Source organism: Calonectris borealis, chromosome 12 (genome assembly GCF_964195595.1).
Source record: "Calonectris borealis chromosome 12, bCalBor7.hap1.2, whole genome shotgun sequence".
In the NCBI taxonomy this organism is placed as follows: domain Eukaryota; kingdom Metazoa; phylum Chordata; class Aves; order Procellariiformes; family Procellariidae; genus Calonectris; species Calonectris borealis.
Genome location: NC_134323.1, coordinates 21,213,297 through 21,237,709, shown reverse-complemented (window position 1 = coordinate 21,237,709; position 24,413 = coordinate 21,213,297). Strand labels below are relative to the sequence as shown.

At 38.7% G+C, this 24,413-nt stretch overlaps 1 protein-coding gene across 11 annotated transcripts in view; it reads right to left on the bottom strand.

Annotated features, from left to right (window-relative positions):
• The window catches only part of BANP (BTG3 associated nuclear protein), a 157,502-nt gene extending 138,023 nt beyond the window's left edge, over window positions 1–19,479 (bottom strand). For 9 of the 11 annotated variants that reach the window (XR_012675439.1, XR_012675436.1, XR_012675437.1 and 6 more), the window contains exons 1-4: window positions 19,350–19,479; window positions 4,425–4,569; window positions 2,883–2,977; window positions 1,356–1,555 (exon numbers count right to left, since the gene is read on the bottom strand). Coding sequence is in view for 5 of the 11 variants with exons in the window: in XM_075161571.1 (XP_075017672.1) it covers window positions 1,356–1,555; window positions 2,883–2,977; window positions 4,425–4,494 (365 nt within the window). In the remaining 6 variants the exon portion in view is untranslated. Of the gene's footprint in view, window positions 1–1,355; window positions 1,556–2,882; window positions 2,978–4,424; window positions 4,570–19,349 lie in introns of those variants that run through there. The other 2 variants (XM_075161578.1, XM_075161577.1) reach the window with 2 other exon arrangements.
• Window positions 19,480–24,413: the final 4,934 nt, after the last annotated feature.

The window sequence follows — 24,413 nt, the reverse complement described above, 5'->3', positions numbered from 1 at the left end:
AAGATTAGACTACATTCATCAGAAGTAATCATGCTCAATGAACAATTGTGAGGTAACAGTCTGCATTATGCAACAGGTTACAGCTACGTGAGCAGAGTGTATATCTCTTACGTAAAATCTCCAACTCTGAACCCTTATGGTAGCAAGGTTATCCTGTTTCATAAATGCATGAACTGAAAGATATCAAAATGCGATTACGACCTTGAGATAAATTTTTAACTTAAAATATCTATTATAAAAATAGCAATACTGAAAGAAAACAAACAAACAAACAAAAAAAACACCAAAAAAAACCCAAACCAAAAAACAGCAGGGAGCAAGTAGTGGCCTAGTAGAAAAAAGGTAATGTTTGCGGTGGGTTGTTTTTTCTTCCCTTACCTCGGATGAGTCCCACAATATAAAGCAAGAAACTAATTTTTTCTATAGAGCTCAAGAGTAATGCACCTGAAACGCTGCACTGAGCATAAAATACCAAAAATATCTTCAAAGTAGTTTTCAGATATTGCGAAAGTTCAGGGAGAGTGATGAAAAAGATCGGAAGATGGAAAAACAGACTGACAAAAGATGAGTTAAGTTAGTATATCTCGACTAGAATGGTATGACATGTGAAAGTTGTCTATACACCTTTGTAACGGAGAATAAAAAGTAATTATTTAGAGAAGTATTAAGTTTTTCTAGCTATAAAAATATGAATGAGTTGTTAGACAAAAGAGTCTTTTGATAAGCATATTTCTCTGGCTGGAATCATCTCCACGGTAAAATGACAGGTACATCAAGATTTAGATATTTAAAACCATATTAGGCAACTCATACATAAAGGTACTGCAGGTCAAACCTGCTCTTTCATCAAAGCGGATTAGATTATTTAACAGATCTTCCGTCTCCAACTTCTAACCCCAAAATAAGCACAGACATTATTCTCGCAAAAGTCTTTACAAAACAAGCGCATAAACCAAAATCCATTGTACTTCTGGTGAATAAAAGTAAAATGAGAAGCAATTAGAATTATGATGAACTCATTAACTCAAAACAGCCACATAAATAAAAGCAAAGCAAGTCTAAAAAACCTGTCTAAAATAGCTGATGAGACTTTTCCAGAGGAGGGATGAATCAGTCTGGTTTAAGTCAAAATGAAATGTGGAAATAGTTGCGAACTGTCCATGGACCAGTGTCTCGTTCTAAGTAACATCATGAAACTGGTACAAAAATTACCTTCAAGATAAATTAATTCTACATTCATAAACAGCATACCAAGCTCTTGACAGCTATACAGAAAGCTGCAGAGCTTGATGCCAAAGAAATGGATTTACGTTATTTTAAAAAGCACATTGATGAGTAATCTGTTCTTTTCTTACCATCGTACTTTATTGCACGTCTGTGTAGCGCCAAGAGGAGAACCTGCCACCATGGGGACTTGGATGGGGCTATGCTGTTTGTTCATGACAAGATCCAACTTCTCTTCCAATGATTTACAGGTAGCCTCTAATGCCAGCAACTTTGCCTCAATGCTATCCAACCGCAGGCATATTGTCTGATTAATGGAATATAGGAATGACTAGAAAGGGGAGAATGCAAAAGAAACTGATTTTAAAGACGTAAGCATTTATCTTCAGCATCATACAAGGAAGGAAGCTCCAGATAAATGTGACTGGAAAACAATTCTAAAGGAACTAGCAGTGTGTCTAGTGACAAAATTCAGCCACGTACAAAACTGATGACATCCAGGAGCATTTTAGCATTCTCAAATTCTTCCAGATCTTTATTTAGAAGCCAAAAGCATCCGAGCCAAACACATTTCCACCTAAGCACTTTGTTAGTATGATTTCATACACCACAAAATCATTTAAAATGACATGCCAAAGCCTTTCATTCGATACACGTAAAAACAAAAGGATTATAAATCTATGAACGCATCCTCCTGGATAAAGTTAAATAAGATTTTTTCCTGCCCAAACAGATAAATTGAGATGATTACAGTGGAAATTATATCAACACAAATAACGTCAGAGACAATTAATGCCACTCACTTAAGTTTTCTCCTGAACAGCAAATCAAGAAAAGCAAATAAATAAAATCTGTTTCCTAAGCAATTTTATTCACAAGAAAGCATATTCTACTTGGTTTCTCTTGTGAAAAATAGGCCATTAAAGGGTAATGTTACATACATTCTTCCTTGCAAACAGCAACTATGCCATCTTGTGGCCCTCCAATACAATCTACACACCTAATCAAGCTGGTTTACAGTGCTGCTCCCGCAATGTTCCTTCAATACAGAGCTGCAGTTTCTATGACCATTTCAAAAATACAGAATTACATACTATTTAACGTGTGTGGCAGTAAAATACTACCCACGTACTTATGCTCCAAGACAAAAAAAAAAAAAAAAAAAGAAAACATTAAAGCACACTAGCAAGAAGAGCAGGGGAATTTCTGCAAGTACAGAAAAGCCTGAGCTACTGAGCCTGAACCAAATATGGCTTAACTACTAGGAGAATGTTGTTAGCTTAAAATAATAATTTAAAACATGCTGAAAGTATCTACAAATTGCAATACAAATACATGCTCAAGTTTATCTTTTAGGTCAACTTTATTCACTTTATCAAAAAATGTACCGTGATGTTTGAGTCAGTAGAATTAATTTTGATGACATTTTATATTGCATATAAAATTCTTGCTACTGATTTTACACTGGAAGATTAGCCAATCGTCCAGATTTTTAAATTTATGCACAAAAACGAGCAAACATTTACAAGAAGGCTATGAATAATTCCAGTATTATGTATAAACAGTTTATTTTACATTCTTTTCTTTTAATATATTTCCCCAAGAAAGCTATCTTAATTGGTATTACAAATAAAACCAGAAAAAGTCATTATCATAACCTTAATAGAGGGATCCTGGCAGTTAATTTCTATACGCTGACGTTTCAGAGCAGGCTCTACATCATCATCTGTCACTTCATGATTCTCCAACACAACTGTGAAGAAAAATAAGCATTGCCACAGTTTATAATACAAGAGGACAAGGCTCAAATTAAAAATACATTAAATGGATAAAACAGAAAAATATAAAAAGCATTTAATTAATATATTGTATGTATTCTTTTACATTTACTTGGGTTTTCTCTTACATATATGACAATGGTTTACTGCTTCTCAAAAAACATTTCTCCAAATCTAAGACTGTTTCAAATGCACTGAGGATGTAACACTCAAGCATTACTTTGGATTTTTTTATTAGGAACTTACCACGAGGTAGAGAATTGCCACATTAGCTGTTCTGCTTTGACAGATTCTACAGGCTTCCGAACCCTCATGTTTATACAAAACCATAATCAAGTTCTGTACAAAGACAGAATTACACCCACTACTCAGTGTAGCAGCAGGTTATTTTTCCCCCAGTATAGATGAACGAAATCCTGCAAGCTTTCCAAAATAAATACTTACATATGCAGACCTATAGGTTCTAATAGCCTTTCACCTAAAGGTAAACATTTTGAAGAAAACAGCAACAAAAAAGAACTGAATTTAGAACTGGAAGGCCTGGCTGGTAAAATCAAGAGGTAGAGTCCTGAGCAGCCTCACGGTCAGAGCATCACCCGAGACTGGACCAGGTTCGAGTTCCTTTACCAAACTGAGCAAAGGAAAACTTGTTTAAGTTGACCGTACCAAAGGTTATAATCCTGCACACCGAGCCACCAGCTAGGCTAGGACAGGCAGGTCCCAGCTTCTCCTCCAACTCTTTGGGAACATTTCTGAAGTAACTTTTTCCTTCTGCATCAGAAAAAAAGTTTTTTATATGTGTTTCTATTTTCCATAACTGTAGTTACTGTTCTTTCAGTCACTTACTCACATGTAATGGCAGCATAGGATCAATGTCTATAGCTGATCTCAACACAGTTTTGCTTAATAGGTCAAGTTCTAAGCAAGGGATATCACAGTATTCACTTTCAGAAGTGTTTTTCAATTTTACTGTCATTTTGTTATACATACAAAGAATTCTAATAATGTATGAGAGAAACTATTTTACGAGTAAAACAACAATTCATAATAGATGGGTCATAGTTCTCATTTGAGGGAAAGCCTAAAACATATATTTGGTCTGGAGGAAAAAAAAAGATTGCAGGAGGCCATATTTTATTCAAAGTTTTCGGCACTGGTCTACCTCTGCACAAAAAAAACCCCAGGCAATAAAGCCTTTAAAAGAAAAGTAAAATAAAAAAATAATCTGACCTAAAGGGTATTGAAGATATACAAGCTCAGCTCTTGAAAACTTGGTATGTAGTCTTAACAAGTGCCTCTCGGGAAAAAAATCTGCAGCACTGCTTTGTATTTTTAAGAAAAGCTCAACAGTGATTTCCACCTTGTTAATGGGAAATACTATAAATGATCTTTCTCATGCCATCACTACCGTCTCTACTGTACCTGGGTTATCTGGAGTCAAGTCTTCAACAGCAATCTGAACAACATCTGCCAAATCCTGTTCTGACATCATTCAGAACCAGGCAGCAATATCCAGTCAAACACCACCGCAGGCCCCCAAATAAGTAATTTTACAAGTCATGCAATCCTGAAAAACAGCAGCAAGAAGAGCGTTAATACAGACATATTTGATAGATCAATACTGCACTTATTTTTTCATTCTTCCTCTATAAAAGGGGATGCAGTTCCTAACAGGAGTGACCAACCTACAAAGTGATCATCCGGCAGTGGTATCAACTGCTACTTTATTCGGTAGCCTCATCAAAGAGCCAAGGACCGAACTACCTGCATCACCTCTATGAGCAATCTTTCTATACTAGGACTGAGACAAGAGCTTGAGCTTTCCTTGCTGATCCACCTTTCTGCATTTTCCCAATGGATAAAGAGAAGATTTAGCTTCAGAGATTTGGCAGCTCATCAGTATAAAATACAAAATAAAATGTTTTCTTTTAAACTGATTTTTTGTTTTAGATGTTTAAAGAGCATACAAGACCATTCCTAAATTGCAAGGTTTAAATTTACAAATTATTACTAAGTTCTTGGTAGTGATCAGACTTTAGTCTTGATGTCCCAAAAGCTGTGAAGCTCCCAAGGCACGTTAGATTTGCAACTACTGCATTCTGTACAGATCTATATGTACACAAAATCCTTACATATATGAATTTTAACAGGCTTCTAAAATCTTCATAAACACTCAGTGAGAACAGGGAGCTTCCTCACAGCTAATTACAACTAGACTTGAAGCAAAACTTGACTTTTTTTCTTGGCTATTGAACTTGCATCATTTTTCTACAGCTTTATTCTGATGAAACTATTTTCAGAATATGGTCCCGATTTTAAAGCCAAAATATTTCTCAGCCCTGCTCCCTTGGAATTCTCTGTCAAGGTTATTTATTAGTGTTTTAAGAGAAACCTTCAGCCTGTAAAATTGAATTAAAATCACTGGAACCATTCATATCTGTGCTTTCCCACAGTTTACAAAAGGATGGACAATGAATACCAAGAGATCAGCCGATTTTTTCCTTTTTAACCTGAAGCAAAAAACACTAGAGAGATAATTTGAGGTTTACCAATGGAAATGGTAATTCATCCCTTAACACTGACACTGAATCAAATCCAACTATGTATAAAGATTTTCCTCTTTCCCTCTTCCACTTGAGCACAAGAAAGCCATTAAGCCAGACAGGTGGAGTACAAATTTTTGAAGAGAGTAACGCAACCTACAGAAGAATTTTGAGACTGGCCAGAGCAACCGCTGCATGCTGTGAAAGCCCATCTCAAAAGGAGGACTCCCCACATATCAGAATTGTTTACTCAAAAATACCAGCACTGCCAATACTGAGTCATTTGAAATTCTGATCACGGTGAAAAACTGTTGGGACAGCACAGACTGTGGCAGCACGCCCAAAAAACCTGGCAATACATTAGTGCATATGGATGCCATTTTGGCAAATTAAGTTTGCCATTTCTGAGAAATCCTGGTAACCAGCCAGGCTTAACATAATAAAACAGCTGTGCTACAGTTACTGTTTCATAATGTTACATACTGCTAGTAATATTAAGAACCCTGCCCTCAGCTTGAAGGAAGACATCCGCCACTCCAAACACTAAAAAAGGACAAACTAGAACAAAACCCAACTTTTAAAACTTTGTCTATTTACATGATTCAAGATTTCACTGATACTTCACATGTTGCGTTTAAACCAGTTATAGCTACAAATACAGCAGTATTTTATAAAACATTCCAAAGGATTCACAATGCTTTTGTTTAAATCCACTTTAATACTTCACGTGATGCACATACTTAGCCTTCCAAAATTCATTGTAAAAAGTCACTGAAATTAATTAAACCTTTCTTCAACACAACAAAAAATAATTTCACACTTCTGACATCTGTTCTCCACCTCTCATAGGTCACAGTCTGAACATATTCAGTCTCACATCAGGAAAGACGTACCAAAATATTCTGTCACAGAGCCTTGAAACAAGGGCATAACAACCAAACTATGATTGGCAGAACAGCTACTACACATACACAGCAATGTGTCTTCATAACATTAGTATTTATTTCCATTTAAACAAATTTTATTACAATTTCAGTAAGTCAGACACAGCTCATAGGCAACATCCTGACAGACGCATTTTTGCCTTCTCAACAGGCAGAACAAAATATACTTCTGCTGTCACCAGACGCAGTGAGCTCCTGTATCAAAACATAAGGGGAAAACAAACGAGTTTGTTATTAATGCTAGTAGTGTGGATTAAGAAAGCAATGCCCAAGTGAGCTACATTGGGTACTGCAACCACAGCAGCTATCACAATTGGAATAAAATGCCCCTCTTCCAAATTCAGAATTTCAATTTGTAATAGAAAATTTTAGTAGTGGTCTAACCTTGCTTTCAAAACCAAGGGTAAAAGCCCAATAAAATGTAACAGGATTAGAGTTAGATTAGTTTATCAGCTTTAAAAAGCTTCAGTCAACAAATTCAGAATAACTTTGCCGATATAGTTGCCACATATTTTACTCAGTAAAGTATTTACCAGCATTTCCTCACATAAAACACTTCTTTTCTTGAAATTTGCTATATGTTCCCAGCCTTCTTTTTCTTTTTCCTCCATTCTTTCTTCTGGCTGAAACCCTAGTCCTCATTAATTCTAAATTAAGTATATGTACATTGGCATGAAGAAGCCAATGCTGAAATATTACCTGGAACAAATATTAAGCCATAAGAAAGAAATATTAACAGAAAGCCAGGAAGCCGAGGATAAACTACAACAGGGACACTTTTCCTCCCCCAACCAGCATGTGGAAGTTGGATCAACAGAGCAATATTTTATAGTCAATTTGCCATTATCTGGGGGAGGGGTATGGGAAGACAGCTTATACCAGACAATGGAAAATATCTCATTAACACACACACACTACAGGAGGCCTTGGCCAGCCAAACTCAAACTGACTCCAGCTGAGCTATTTAGGTGGATCTACACTGCACTCATCACTTCTCCCGGAGGGCTTTTTTCAGGGTTGGAAGAGACTACTTCAACTCTTACCCAATGCAAAAACTGAAAAACAGGTTACAGTATGTATCAGAGGGATTTCCTCCCACCTCCATTCCCACTTCAGCCCTGGGTGCCTTCAAACCTCAGTTACCTCAAATGTTTCTAACCCTTCAGACCTCTTGCATCATGCAGCCAGTTCCCAGATCAGCTCTTTTCCTGCACACCCTTTCCCCACCCCAAGCCAGACACTACTTTGGCAATCCTTGCCTAATAAACCCACCAGAAACCCATTCCTGTTGTATAAAGCAGCACAAATTAAAAATTGTCTCACATTTTAATCACAGTGAATAACGGAAATAATCACACATAGCAAACATACTGCATTAGTTCCTTCTTACCTTCCACAGGAAAAATATTTTTTCAAAATTTGAGAACACAGTCCTAAGATTCCAAGACAGAACAAGCATCAATATGGAGTAACAGAACTAAATCTTCCAATAATAAATACAGTCTATTTCATCACCCATCAAAACTTAAAAATATTAATTTCTCTATTTATGTATTATGAGTTGAAAGTAAAGACAAACACTCCTCCCTGTTCTCAGCTTTTCATATTCAGAAACAAAGCCAAAAAGGGGAGCAAAAAACCTATAGCATTCCTGCAACCACTTGCTAGGAGGTAGCTCTAGTACTGGAACCCTCAGAAAAACTAATCAGAGACAACTAAAGGTATAAATTTAAAGCAGATTAGATGAAGTGCACTAAATATCTCTGCCAATACTCTTACTCAGAATTGATACACTTAACACAGAATTAAAGTAGCCTTTGTTTAATTAAGTAAATTAATATTTGTAAGCAAATAAATTAAATTCACCTGAATTCCAGATTAGTTTTTCCACACACAAGTTTATGCAATTTAATTAACCTATTTTAAAACATAAATTCAGAATAATTCTTCTGAGCAGTTCCTTGTAAACAAACCTATTTACTGAAATATCTGATGGCTTTACAAAGTCACAGGGCATCATTCCAAAGTGTATAATCAAAAACATCCAACATCTTGTTAACATATAAAAACATGCACAAAACATAAATCTTCTCTCTCATACTAATTAGTGAGAGTAAACACTGTATTTAAAAAAAACAATTTCCAAAGCTGTAGTCTACTTCGAGTGTTTAATTGAACTTCTCTTATTTGAGCAGCTAATCACTCCCCTGGCTAATATTTCTCAGTGCTATTGATAAATGAAAAAAACTTCTCTCATACTTCAATTTGCACTATGACAAAAATTTAATTCTGATTGTGTGAAAAAAGCCGAAGGATGCCATTTTACTTTGCCCAACCCAAAAGCCCCAAATGTTTTTCCTCTTCTTCATTTCACTTTTCCTTTAAATCAATTAAGGCCAATTTTCAAATATGTCATTTCTGTTACAAATATATATTCTTCTTTATACAAGCACTATTAGCCAATCAGTCCATTTTTCTGAGCCTAGTATCCACCATTAATGGGACAAACAAAGGTCCTTATCTTGCAAAGAGCTATGATTTGCTGACACTTATAAAAGTTTTCCAAAACAGCAAACTAGCTAGACTACAAAGGCAAACCTAATGCTAAGAACGTATTTTATACATGCATGCAAGTGTATCAATCTTCTGTGATGACAACGTTGTGCAGAAGTAAAATGACCTTATCCTGTAAAGGGATTATAGTATAAAGATCATCTTCCCTCTGAAAGTGAAGATCCATAGAGGACATAATACTCATTAACTTTACTGCTTTAGTTCAGTCAGTTCAACTTCCCTGAGTACTGGTCCCTTCAGGGAAACAGGCCAGAAGGACCACTGAGCTTTAAGTCTCTGTGCAAAGAATAATCCACACCAAGAATGTCTTTGTGCAGTTCAGTTTAATCCACTCTGGAAGCAAATTATGCAAAACCAGCAAAAAGGCTCTCCAAGTACAAAACAAAATTTTTCACTATAGTCTTAACAAAGAATAACCAGCATGCTCAGGTTATAACCCTGGTTAACCTGGAAACAGATCTCCTGCATTGAGAAGTCTGTCGTGCCTTCACAGAAACAATCTCTATGAGTAGTCCCACGGAAAGAACAGGGAAATGTTCATATAATTTGATACCTGAAGTTATTCATGGGTATTACAAGGTTCAGAACCTGACAATGCTCTTTTAGTCTTGCTCTGTGACTTGCAACACTTTTATAATCCCAAAGTCTGTCTTCTTCTCTAAGATAAAGTCACTTTTGCTGGCAGCTGGAACAGAGCCTTCCTACGCTAATTAATAATTCCCCAACAAGCCACATCAGTGCAAATGTTAATGCACTGTAACAGACGAGGGATAACATAATAAAAAGCAACAATTGAATAGCATGCAGTGTTAAATGCCCTGTAAATACAAGAGCTACCAGCCTCCCTTATGCTCCAACTCTCTGCAGCTGCAGTCTATCAAAACACGAAGTTGAAAATTATTTTCAGGGGGAAAAAAAAAAAGATCAGAATTTACACTTCTTTATTACTACTAAAACCTATAAAGGCAAAGATTCTAATCTTTCTTAGCATCTGTTTAGCTTTCATCCTTATTCTCAATCCACCTTAAAAGGCAAGTAAAAACATTGTATTTTAAGTAAATTTCATAGTAAAACCACACAAGCATTTCAGTTTAACAATTTAAAAAATTAGCGTAACAATATCCAGGCGTCTTTGGTTCAGCTGAAGATCAGGAAAAAAAAGTCTATCCTCCCAAAACATGACAGAAACGTTCCTTATCCATGAAAGCACGGACATCAGCCATAACATTCTGAGATAGATATATAAAATAAGTATCACTCACAGAGATGCTATGCTGATGGGACTCCAGTACAAGTTCTTAAAGTACAGATAGCAACAGAAAAAAGGAAACAGCTGCTCCAATAAAGGATCTTGAAATGTCTTTGGGGTACAAAATCTTGCAGGGAGGCAGAAATTCTCAAATATTGCTACAAAAGCTCATGTTATTATTCTTGTTTCATTGTTTTGCTTCTAGAAGTATTGCCCCTTTTTTTTTTATTCCACCTGGTACAAGCCACTGTTTTGCTTGGATGCCTTTTTCTAACTCTTCTAATACACTGCCATTGGCGACAATCCTAACACAATGTACAACAAATAAAACAGAAATACCAGTGTTCTGCTTTCCAGTCTACTCATACCAGCTTAACACGTTCTGGCACAAGGAACGATAGTGTTGAACGTGTGGCCACATACACCAGCAACTCAAGCACAAAGTCTCTGTGGATCTTGTATAAACACTCTTGTTGCTGTCATGTGCCAACACCTGCACTGCCACATCTTTGATATAATTATTCCCAAGTGAGCTAGGAAGGATATGTTAACACCTATTACAACTACACTTTCAGGTGCTTAGACATGCAAAAAAAGTCTGAATTTAATTTTACAGACATATAAAACCATTGAACTTAATGAGACTACCCATATGGACTGGATATACATAAATGTTTGCAGATTCAGTGCCTTAAGGCAGAGGTCAGTTTTCTGCATCATGGTATAATTATTCAGGACATAGGTCATTAATGCTAGGCACAATTTGTATGTATGGCTGAAAACCAGCAAATACGAAACAAGAACTGCCCAGACAGCAAATGCAATATGCAGAACCAGATGTAGTCATGTTGTTTTATTGTTTTCATCCACTAGATAGAGAATCTTTATTGATAACAGCTCCAAAAAAACCTGCAAGTACTTAAATTAAAAGAACAAACTTCCAGAATTAGTTGCGTATTATTTATATAAAAGTGTCTCCCAGCCTCAGAGAACTTCTACCCATGATTAGAATTTTTTGGAGATGGGTAGTCCGGATGTCCTTTGAACTTTGGGTAACTGTACCTTCATTTGAAGTTAGAAGTTACTACTATTTTTTTTTTTATATAACCTCTTAATCCATTTTTCTGTGATACTTCATACCGACTTTAGGAATTTCAAACCACTGCCTAGCACAACCAGAATTATTTGGGGCAGATCTTAAATCTTTACAAAAACTATAACGCTGATAAAAGTATTTTTTCTTTTGTGCCTCAATAAACTCCAAAACACGCTGCAGATTATGGGAATGGACATATTTTTGGTGAGACTATCACCATGACTTGAATGCTTGCAGAGCATACTTCAATTAATGAAAGCAGCTCCACAATGCCAGACTCAAAGCATACCTTAAAACATCACACCTAACTCACTGTGCCTATGTCTTCACATAGAGATGGTTGTACCCTTGGGCCTTTCTATGCCAGAAACTATACTCGGAAAGAGAAAGTTTGGTCCTCTAAATCTCCTATTGAGGAGTACTTTCGTATGTTCCTAGCAAAACGACATTCCTGCTAAACAGGTAAAATCAAAACCAAAACCTACACTAACGCTATTTCTAGTTGAAACATGAATGAACAAGAAAAATGAACAGAACAAAAATACAACTGCACCCCATTTCGTTGTCATGTTGTCCACAAGCAGAAAGCTCTTACCAGAACATTATGTGTACGAGAAAGAGCAAAACTTTGCTTGAAGTTTAATAATGCAATGTAAGTGGATTATACTTGCAGTATAAGTTTACTTCAAGTGTAAGTCAAAACATTGTACTTAAATATTTGAATTCCGAGTGCTTTGTTTCCTATTTTCCATCACAAAACTCAAAGGACATTAAAATGTTATGCTTCATCTAAAGTGAAAGAAACCATGGTAGTCTACAGACTTCAGCAACAACAGGTCTAGTATGATGTGTGCTACTGGTCCACCGAGGGATCACCCTACACACTATTCAGGATTCAATTTTCCCATCTGGGAAAGAAAAAAAGAGGAAGGAAAAAAAAACTTCCTCCCCAAAAAAACAAGGTGCAGTACCTGCCTGGTTCCTGAATAAAAGGAGTTACTTTAAATGAGTTGGTATTATTCCTCCTGCAGAGGAAACAGAGAGGAAACAACAGATTTTTAAACATCTTATAGGGCCTTTACTGAGAAGTGATTAAGAGCTGAGGTGGGGGGAGGAAGAGGGGAACTTTCTTTGGAAAGCCAGTATTCCAAACTCTGGTAGCTGAAGTACCACCAGCTATGAAATCAACCTAGTACTAACTCAGAGCAGGTATCACCCAAAGTTCTTGCACCATACCCTAATTTTCACAAGCAGCAGGACAAAGTAACATGGCAAATGAGCTTCACCACTGCTATTCAAATGATCTGCAGAGGTAGCCAAGAAGCTGACTGAGAAAACCGTGAAGTCTTCTTCCAGTCCCAGGAATCAAACACTTGGAGGAAGGGTACAAGCAGTACAAACATCTTTTACAGACATCGGAACGTAGTCTTTTTCAGATGAGCCTCCTCTGCAGCAGAGGGATCTGCATTATGCTCATGAAACATAAGTTACTTCATGAAGGATGAAGGGAGCACATTTTCCCCCAGCAAGGATGTGTAGACTGGAACAAGGTTTATCACCAGATCTTTGACCCTAAACTTGCACAGGAGAGAAGATTTTGGCAAATACAATTTCTATCAAATTTGAGTTCCATTACTTAATTTTTAGAGGGAAAAAAAAGTGTACTGTTATTAAAACATTTTGAAATCTCAATGGCATAGACTGAAATTATTTTGAGAAATTTTAACCCAAATTTCCCATATGAAGTGGATGCCAAAAGATGAAAAGTTCTTTAAGACTGTAGATGATACATTTGTAGCTGCTTTCTAGCTAACAATACTGTGTGTTGGTAAGAAAGTCTTTGAGATACTTTCTGTACAACTACTGGTTCAACTCAAAAGGAATTTTTAAGGCATATATGTATGAGAAGAATAACAGATTTAGATACCAGCTATTTATTCAATATTTGAATTCCCTTCGTAAAGTGGGAAATAAATAGCATAACAAAAGGGTTGCAACTAAAAATAACAGTTCTAGAAAACGATCAGATACTACTGGGAGAGAGAAGGAGGTGAAAAAAAGGTTAATATTAAAACACTTGCTAAAACTTGCTGAATAAATGACAGCTGCTGAATATTGACCACCTACATAATAATTTATACCTGATAAAGCATTTGCATGCATCTGTAACGTAGCTTCGTTAACTATTTCAATATTAAGTAGCTATCCCATAAGTTTCCTTCCTGCTTAATACTTCTAATTCTCTCTATTTCACTGTGCAATCATTTGATATTTGTGAAAATCTATGCAATCTGTATTATTTTAAGTTGATTTGCCTTTTGCAAGACTGAAAGTATACAGTCAAGATCAAAAGATGGGAAATAAAGAGGTTTTAAGGAAATTAGCATAGTTTTCAACTTACACCTCTGAAAGCCCAGGTTTTCATTACACTATCCAATCATTTCAGTATCGCAAAGTAATTTCTTCCCCCTCATAAAAAAAAATCATCCTCTGTATTCAAGAAAACAGCTTAATGAATAGTATCACAGGTGGTACTTTAAACTTTAAATGACCACTGAAATGGCAAGACCATTAACTCAATGCAATTATTTAATAAGAAATGTTTACCAAAGAACAAATTTTAGAGTAGGTTACATTTTCCATGGAGATTCCCTCTTTCAGAAGCCCTCACAATCACGAAGCTTCGGTGGGGCTGGGCTCTGCCTCAGTGGGAAAAGGCACACTGATACGCCATGAGACATGCTGACTCCATAGGAAGGCTTATCACCAATTTTGGCATCAACGACCACATGCTAACAGTTCCATTAACATAAGAGCTTGTGATTCTTCAAACCTTCCAACAACATTTATTCCAGGTTTATAAGGAATGGCTGAGTGAAGAATAAGCTAGCAACCATACTATATAGAAAACAAACGACCTGGATAAGACTTCTGTCAGAAGGATTGAACTACTGAATTCCTAAAACGCATCTTGTATTACAAACTCTGCCAAAGCAAATATTACTTCACTTCACAGACCAAACACTGCAATTTCGTGTAAACAGAGAATGATCACTTTTAAATACGTTGCTAAAAAGTGTATGATAATTGGGGGGGGTGTTAAATGAGTTTCTTCTTTGTTTTATTAGAAATTATCAAAAACGTGGAAAAAACCATAACGCAACACAATCTCATCCTTTCTGAGGAAAAAGCATTAAAAGCGAAAAAAATTAATTCTTCAAGTTACGTTAGAACTGGACATTTTAATTAATAAAAAATATCTAATTATTCACTTTCATAAACATCAGATTTAGGTTGGAAACTATTACTTGCTCTGAAGAGTTAAAGATATCACTAAAGTCAGAGTACGTTTCAAACTGAAATCACAGCAGTAGGCAGATATAAGTATGTACATCTCTGATCAGACTAAAAACTGGCTCCGACACAGATCTCTCCAAGTTTAACATCATCCATATTTTTCAATCATAAAGAATGAGAAAGTTTTCTACTTAAAGCTAAGTAAAAGATCATTTAGAAACTTCAGTTAGTGCTGAAAACTGCTTCTATGTGTTTCTGGAAGCAGACACACTGCAGAAATGACCTCTCACTGTCTAGATGAAAATGAAAGCAACAGTAACTAGAGCCCTGCATCTTGGAGCTGTACTCTTGAGCCACACACACCCTGAGAAATACAACGGCAGCTCCAATGTCATGACTACATCACATTACCAACAACACGCTAGGCCAGGACTAGAACTGTGTGATAAAAATCCCCATCAGTGAAACTCCAACCAGAAGAGACTGCTGAGGAAAATATCTTGCCCCATGCTGGTTTGCAACAAAACAGCACTGCTGAGAAGCCACCTCCATGTGGCTCAACTGTTCTACGTCCAAAGCTGCTACTCTTCTCAGCCTCAAGACATCGTGTGCACATCATGGGGCGCTCTCCCACAATACATCATTTGTCAGATCTGTGTAATGGAGCACGGACACTATGCCAGAATCTGGTTTTCCTCTGACCACAGCATTCCTCCACCATGTTAAAACCAGCTCTTCTACAGAGTCTGAAAATAAATGCAGAGGCAGGGTGTGGGAATAAGACATATACCTGAACCTGACCTCCTTCGGTGTGCTTTGCAAGACACCCTTGCTTAGTGCACGTTGTTCATTGGCAGGAGGCGTTAAGACTTTCTAATACTGTAACCTCCCAGTTTAATTGCCTCTTTGCAGGAAAGAGGCTTTGCTGTATCACTTAGAGGCTTTGCCTCTGAAAGTTGTTCAGCCTAAACAGAGCAGACACCCCAGGACCAGTATGCACTATGACAAGCACCTGGCTCAAGTTCAAGGGAAATTTGTGCAAAATGCTTTATTCTTATGTGTTCAGCTTACCTAAAACAGAATCTTTGACAACAAAAGGGAATAAAAAATGATAAAAAATATAAATTATATTATTTTCCTAGTATGTGCACTGCTGATCTTCTATACACTGGAAAAACTTTCTGATCTAGCAATTCCAGGGGGAACAAGGACAGACCTCAATGTTGGCACAGGCTTCTACTATCAAAAAGCATGATGGCCAACATAAAATGTACACCAAGTAATCTGCTTACTCAAAAGTCTTCTAACAGATTTACCTCCTGCAGCTATCTAGAAAAAGGAAACATTCAAGCTGCTGAAACAGACCTTAGCATTGTTTTAAAACACAGGGATAATACTAGTCTTTTTAAATTCTTACCAAAAATACTCATGAAAATAAACTGAAGAGCATCATTTCAGCAGAAAAACATAGAGCAAGTAGTTCTTCACATTGTGAAATACTTTCATTAGTACCATCTGATCCTGTTTTGCCATTCCCCCTCCCTCCAAAGGGGGAAGAAAAGAAAGTAACTCCAGCTTTAAACTTGCAAGACTATATATTCATAGGATGTTAAAGAGAGATAAGTTGGTACATGTAACAGACACATTTGTGTCTACGGAGCAGGGGAGGAAGGGGTGTTTAACTTTACAGTTGCTATGAATTCACTCCATGGGTAGGAAAGGCATTCTTTTTTCATTATAAAATACAGGTGCTCCAATTTTTAGAGGAAAATCTGAACTCAATGGTTTTTTTCCTTTAAGTGGTCTAAGTCAGGGTTTTATAAACAGGAAGGAAGATAAAATAATTTTGTTCAACAGACGACATAACAAATTATTTTATTTAAAGTCCCAAATGCAAAGGATTTTATGAAGTTAATCCTTTTGTGCACTTTTGCTTAACGTCTTCACGGGCAGTCTAATAAGTGGTAGGCAAAACTAAGTGCTTAACAGTAGCTTTAAAAACCTAAAACTGCAAGGAAACAAGTGTTTGACATGACCTGAAAGACATTTTATTCTTTTTATTTTTACCTGAAAAAAAAGATTATGATTTAGCCTTTTAATGAATATGTAAAAAACAGAAAACAAAATTACTTCAATAGTTAATAACTAAATATTAAGTTTCAAACTAAAGGAAATCAAATCTGTGAAAAAAATTTTATTGGCAAAGTTTAGTATACATAGACATTTTGTTGTTCTAATTCTAATCATCAGCTTTGCATTGTCTCCTCCTACAAGCAGCTCTTGCTGTTCTGCCCAATTCACATAAGCAGTTTCTGTAGATCTCTGGGACAAGAGCTTCTGTACACAAAGAGAAATACCCATCTCCTCCTTTCAAAATGATGTACTGAGAGAGTCTTTACTTTCTAAGGAGCATCACAGCAATTTCAATTCAGGGCATTCTTCAATGAACAATATGAAGACATTCAAGTTCTGACAAAATAAAGGCATGTATTCATCCTGCACAAATGATGCTTTACAAGTTTAGGGAAAAGCTCAAGATAAAGACCAGAGACAACCTCAAGTCCTTGCAAATGTGAGCATATCACTGTAATTAGCGTGGGTCTGAATCCCACAGCACAGCACTACTCCTTGCAAAACCAAGCTAAACCCCTAAGTGGCACTTCTGGTTATGTGGAGCTATGACTATCAGCCCATCTTTCTTCACCTGATCAGTCCAAAACAGTATAGAGCAAGTATGTTGTACAGCGCAGGCAGGAATCAAGCCTTTTTCAAGCATGTTTAGCAGAACATGTGCTGATGGAACCCTTTCAGCTGTGAACATTGATAATTAGCACTCACTATATTACTACCATACTCTTAATCTTATTATTCAATTACTCCGAATGTTATTAATCAATTACTCCTTTAAAAGAACTTTAAAATTTAAAACCTGTCCTGTAACCATACAACAACTTAAACATGGCTGGATAATTAAGACATTAAAGCCAGTTACTGCTATTGTAAAACAGATTATAAATTCCAAAACAAAGAAAAAAAATTACAAAACATTTTCATACTCTGAAGGAGATGGAGTATTTCCCAAATCCAAAGTCAATCTTTTTACTCTCTTCAATAAATTAACTAGTCTTTCTTCGTAACATCTTTTCATCTATTATTGAAAACTGAACTACTGCCAAGATGTCGTTTAATGTGCGGAATAAGGCTCACACGGTTTCAGAATTAAATTGTTATTCTGGTCGATTTCTATGGACATCCATTTTAAACATATATTAATACTTTCTAACAGAGAAAGATCCATTGTTTCAAGAGGCACTGCTATGAAATTATTAAGACAAAGGCATTTTTTGGTTTGTATTTTTGTTTGTTGTTTTAAGATCTTGCTTGAGTACTCAAAATTCTACAAATTTTATGTTTGCTTCTTGAAAGCCTGACATCTACAGGGTACTACACCTAAGGTAACCTCACACAGAAGGCAAAAAAAAGTAGCAAAAAACGTTCCAAACTATCATTTTACAACAATTTGAAAGCTGCTTCCACTGAAGCAATCGCTCAGTTGCTAATACTCCTCCAAACTTTAGTTAAAAAAAAATTTTTTCCCCTGAGAGCTCTAAAAATAAACTGATACATAAACTATATGTCCCATAGGAGGAAAAAATTACTATATTTGGTTAAGTACACTACTTCCCACTGTACAGGATTAAAAAAAGAAAAAAAATTTTTTAAAAGCAGCACTTGAATTGCAAATAAGGAAAAAGGGAAGACCGAGTGTGTTGTCAAACAGATCACTAATATGAAGAGACTAGAAAATACCAACACCGATACGGATGTGAAAAACCCTTACTATGACTAAATGACCACACACGCAATACAGCACCTCAGGAGACTATTTTTTTCCCCCCACTAGCAGGCATCTTCTGAAAAGAAGCAGCCCCTTTCCATTACCGCTACCTGCAAGCAGCAGAGAGAAAAGGAAGAGGCAGTACCAATGTCACCAGACATTTACTCTCCTACGACAGGGAGGGAGGGCGGGAGGGAAAGAGGGCGCTCAGCGATACCCCTTCCCAAAAACGTGCCTGCAGTGCAGCGTGTGCGCGACCCGAGAGAGGGAAGGCTCAAACCTGCCCCGTCCTTCGCAACGAGAAAACACAAGCCTCGGGGAGGCGGGGGAGAGAGAGAGAGCACGGTCTTCGGGGACACTGCCGGGGGAGGGACAGCCCAGACCCTCCGCCTCAAAGACCGCAGGCCCCGCAGGGCTGACCAGCGGCCCCCCGCAGCGGTAGCAAGAGAAGGGGCCAGCACTGAGGAGCCCCAGCAAGGTGGTGACACCCCTCCCCAGGCCTGAGCGCGGAGGAAGCAGGCGGGGAGCGAGGCGATGAAGAGCAGCCCCCCGCGGAGGGCCCGGCTCCGGCGTCCCGCGGCGGGAGGAGGCGAGTCCCCGGTCGCCCCCCCGCCCCGTCCGGGTGAGGGGGCGGGGGCCCGCGGCCCCCCCGCCTCGGCCCCTCCCCGGAGCCGCCGCCTCGCGGCCCGGGTGCTCGGGCGGCGCTGTGAGGAGCGGGAAGGCTGTGAGGGCCGGGGCTATACGCCCGGCGTCAGGCCCCCCGGGAGCTCAGCCCCAGCCGTCCGGCCGCGGGGCGCCGCGGTTACCGTGTGCGGTGCCGAATTCTCGTGGTGTTTGTCGAGCGGCTGCGATAATGGCGTCCTTCCTCGCGAGAGATCTCCCTCTCCTCAGCGCGCAGGCGCCGCCGCGCTGCGCCCGCTCGGCCCCCGCCCGCCCCGAGCGCCCGCGCAGGCGCCCGCGCGACGCGGCCTCGCGGCCTCCCTTCCCCGACGCGCCGCCGGGAGAGACTACAATTCCCAGAGGGCAGCGCGTCGGCTTTTCGTTGCCGCCCCCGCCGAGCAGGCCGGGACCTGTAGTACCCGCGGCTGGGGCAGTGCATGCCGGGAATTGTAGTCCGCACCACACACGACACCCTCCCACCTCAGACACCGTACCCACACACATCCACAAATGTCCCCTCTCTCTCCGCCGTTCACCCTGAGGGCTCCACAGAACCCTCTTCCTGGGACCGGGATGCCCCAGGACGGTGACGGACCCGCCAGCATTTCACACAACGCAGTCGTATGGTTTGTGCGGTGGTGTCCCGCAGCCTGCGATCACGTCCTGCTGGGCACAGCTCTGCGATTCCTTCTCCAATAGCGTCTCGGGGCTACTGCAAACTCTAGTGTCACTTCTCTTTTTTATTAAGCCTTACCAGACCTGCCAGGCAACATAGCCACAGGACTTGGCCAGCGGAGTTGTCAGCAAGCAAATTAAACGTGTATCTGCACCTTGAGAGCCGCCTGCGCTGAGCTGTTCACACACTGAACGTTCCCTTTTCCCACTCCTTTCTCAGGTCCTTCCATTAAATTTCTCCCTGCTCAAATGGCTGCTGAGTGCTTGCATCGCTGAAATGGGATGATCTGAATGTGAGCTGTCATATTAAGGAGAAAAATGTCACCATGCTCAGAACACAGCTGAAGAACAGGCAGCAAGTGGGAATTTGCTAAATTAGCTCATCAGACTGATTCTTCTGTTGCTTCGCTCCTGCATTTGGTGTGAGAACAGAATGACTGGGCGAAGGTGGAAAACCTTCTGTTAACCTTCCGCGAATGATAAAAATATGCAAAAGCGCAAAAAGGAAGCACGGAGGAAGTATGCAAGTAGCTCTGAAAGAAGACAAAGATTAGATTATTTCACCATATCCTTCTATATCACAGTGTTGTCCAAATAAGACCATCATCATACTTAATTTTTCAGCTTCAGCATAGCCAGCGGTGACTTTCAGACTTCTGCGTAAAAATATTCCTTCAATGAGATGCTTAATTGAGTTCTGCAGTGTCATGACATGCAATCGAATTGGCTATCCTGACATCTACAGACCTATGGCTAAATGGAGCTGTTGGTCTAGGGTTTGAAATGCTGTTCTCAGGCTCTGTAGCTTCATCATGTTCAAACTCAAGGTGTCCACTGGCGGACTTTTGTACCTGTATGAAATTAAACGGTGCATGTCACAAAAGCTCCAGTTTCTGAAGTGTTTCAGACCCCAGGAGATCAGCAATTCCTCCTGCTCATCTAGGAGTTACGGAGAGAGTCAGAGAACAGGACTTGAGGGGTTTCACGTTTCAGGCAGGGAAACTTATGCTGACAGAGGCACGTGCACCGTGCTTTTCTTCGAAAGTGCTCGTAGTGACTTCTCAAGCTGGCATTTTCAGTATTAAAAAGTTGTCATGAGCCTGGCAATTAACAACTGGTGTGTTTGGAAAACCCTTGCTTCTGCTTCCAGATTTGTAACTGTTCAGCTGAGTCTGTTGATTTATTTATTGTGTTCTCTTCCTTCACAAGCAGTTTAGGAAGTTCAAAGGTTAAACTACTTATAAACTGACTTTTCACACAGGATTATTTCATGCTTTGCTGCACAAATTTGCCCTGCCACAGATTTGCCAAACAGTTTCTGCTGCACTCAAGCAATTGCCAGGTCCCAGCTAGAAAAACAGTGATGATACAAAAACATTGACACAAATATCAGTGTACTACCTGCTGTGGAAAGTTGCTAGTAAAAGCCTTTGCCTTCATAAACCAAATCCGATGTAAAAGCTGTCCTGTTTTCTCATCAGTACATTCTCTCCCAGAGATTATTAACTCATGTTCTGCTGAGGATGTGAGATCCCGCTCCTCTCTGTATAGCCAGTAAATCATTTCTCAGCTAAAACAACACAAACCAGAAAAACTTTCGTTGTCATAAACCAATTATACTACTCATCTATAGTCGTCAAATTAAGTGCAGGAAATAGTGGCAGGATCCAACTGATGTCTACATCTTTGATCAGAGATAGCAACATAATGAAAAAATAATATAGCAATTTATCGCTAAGAAAGGCTGCAGCACTACATTTTGCTAGCGAGTCAGTCCACTCTGACCATTACAGCAACCTGAAATATTCAATTAACTTACCTCTTGTAAGGGTTTTTTCCCTCTTTACCAGAGATATGATTTTAGATTTTTTTTCCCTATCATTTCTTCCAAAGCAGGGAGCTTTTCCTTTTAAAATGTTACATTACACCAATAAATCATGAAGAGACTCTCTCACCATAGCCTATCCCTTGTTCCCCTTGAGATTGATACAGCCAGATACAACATACTCTTCACGCAGCATAAAATATGACAGAAAACATTGGTAAGCAGCAGAAGAAAGAGGATCTTCCTGTTCACAACCTAACAGTGGAGACCTGTGCTTAAATCAGAAGGCCAAAATTTGGCTTTTAGTCTTTAATTGACAGTCCCAACACATGAATGACTTAGTCAAGGATAATTGTTTCCTGTGCTTCACAATCTCCTAAGCTTTATGAGCTTTCAAAAATGTGCTCACCTGCGTATTTCTGCAATATGTAATGAAATTCAGTGTAAGTCCCCCTCTAGTGAAGGAGGGCTTCACATTACCATGGGATAAGAGACTGCCCTGAGCAAGCACCAGGAAGAAGTTGATACACTGTAAGTTATATTCTGATTTAAACCATGGTAACTTGCTCAAGTACCTACATCAAATCCATTCTTATTTTCCTTCCCCCTTATAAAAATGAGTAAGAACTTCAGGGTGCTAATATATCAATTTCATTTTTTAATTTTATAGAAGAAAATACACCCTGTTGCCTTGTCCCAAATAAAATAACAAGATATTTCTTTGCTGTTTTATTTCCTCACCTTTTTCATCCTCTTTTTTCAGTCTCTCTCTCTCTCCCTTGCATTTTATGTATGTGGTAACTTTTCTCTGTCATGTTATGAAGAATCATTTGGTTCCAGGAAATATCTAGCTTATTTTACCGTTGTATCAGCATTCATTTACTATTGTTTCCTAAGGAAGCTGCTGCTTTCACATGTTTTGTCTGGATCAAGAGAGATTGGTATCTCATTCATTGGTTTCCTTTTTTTTGTTAGGAAAAAAAAAAGCATCAAAATAGCATCAAAGGTAAAAAATTAACACACTGTGCACACAATTTTGCAGCTGCAGCAGTAGCAGGAAAACAAAGGTTGCCAAACAAAGCATTTGTTTAAACAAGTGACAGGCATTCATAATTATATTCACTGCTGAGCATGAGAATATAGACACAAAGGCATGAAGAACACAGAAGATATGATCAGGGCACAGAAGTAACTCCAGAGTATTTGCCATAAGAACTGTAGGAATAATTTTCTTTCCCATGGATAAAACCCTTGATCACATCCTATGCTATTAAAAACAAAAAGAATACTTGAAGTTCCCCTGTTTGTTCAGTTTCTGTTTGAGGTACTTTATTCATTTTCTATATACTAATTCTCATAACTGGAGAGGGACACACACATCCTTGTGAACATAGCATGCACTATCTTGTGACATAGCGATGCTTAATTAAAAGTTATATAAAATACATTTTTTTAAACAACAGTAATATTAATTAATTGTAAACTTGCTGTAGCATTTCTCCTTTTATCAACAGAAACCTTCTCTCCTGTTGAAATCTGTTGTCAGTTTTCCTCCTCCAAGTATGAGGAGGAAATCCTCATTTCATTCAATGAAGATACTCCTAATTTTCATGAATGAGGATGGAAGAAAAGGCCTTGAATTCCCACAGCAGAGAGAAAAACATCGTTACACATTTGGTCATCTAGATGGTCAAAGTTTATGGTCTTGTAAGGTCATTTTTGCCAGTCTGAGAAATAAGGTGGGAAGGGTCAGGCATGATCTCAGTGTTCTCTTTTTTATTTACATACTGTTCCATCTCCCTGTATACATCATGGAAAAAAATGATAGGAGGCTATTCCCCTTCTCAGAAATCTGCCATCCTAACAAGCTCTGTATTTGCACTTTGCCCGACTGTGATCTTCCCAGGATCACGCTCACAGCTGTTCCTGCTGCCCTTTTACCTCTGTTACACAGCTGATACCTTTGCCCAGTATTTGCTAGTTTGCCCAGCTTTGTTCAGGTTTGCCACAGACCATGTTTACTTGGTCAGGTATCATTACCATCATCAGCCTTTTCTAATCCACTAGGATTATCAAAAGCCTGAAGAGAAGCTCATCACACTTACTGATTTTAGAGAATTTTATCCTTTTCTTCAGACTGAGGGTTGCCTGAGAACTGCTTTTTCATTCAGTGCGTAGTCCCCACCTTCAAATATTTTTTTCAGAAATCCAGACACAAAATGTTACATAGCATCAATGTAGCATTAATGTTATTACTCTAAGCAGCATTTGACCATCTCCTAATTCTGGACCTGCATCCATTTAGACACATGTCCAAAATTATTTGCAATGTAACCCCATTTTTTCAGGTGCGAGAGGTAAAATAAACTAAGTGTCAATCTTCATCAGCGGCCAGAGTGACAGAATGTCCTCTCAGCAAGTTTCCATATAACACCACGTTTGTCATATGCAGGACAGTAGGGCTACCATTCGGAGCGGTCCTGACAAGCCAGATCAGCTGGAACCTCATGAAGTGCAACAAAGGCAAATGCCAAGTCCTGCACTTGGAATGGTATAATCCCATGCTTCAGTACAACCTGGGGACTGACTGCTAGGGGGAAAGGCTCTGGAAAAAAGCACTGCAGATCCTGGAGGACAAGTTGAACATGTATCAGCAATGCACCTTTGCAGTGATGAAGGTTAATGGCACAGTGTGCTATATTAGGAAGAG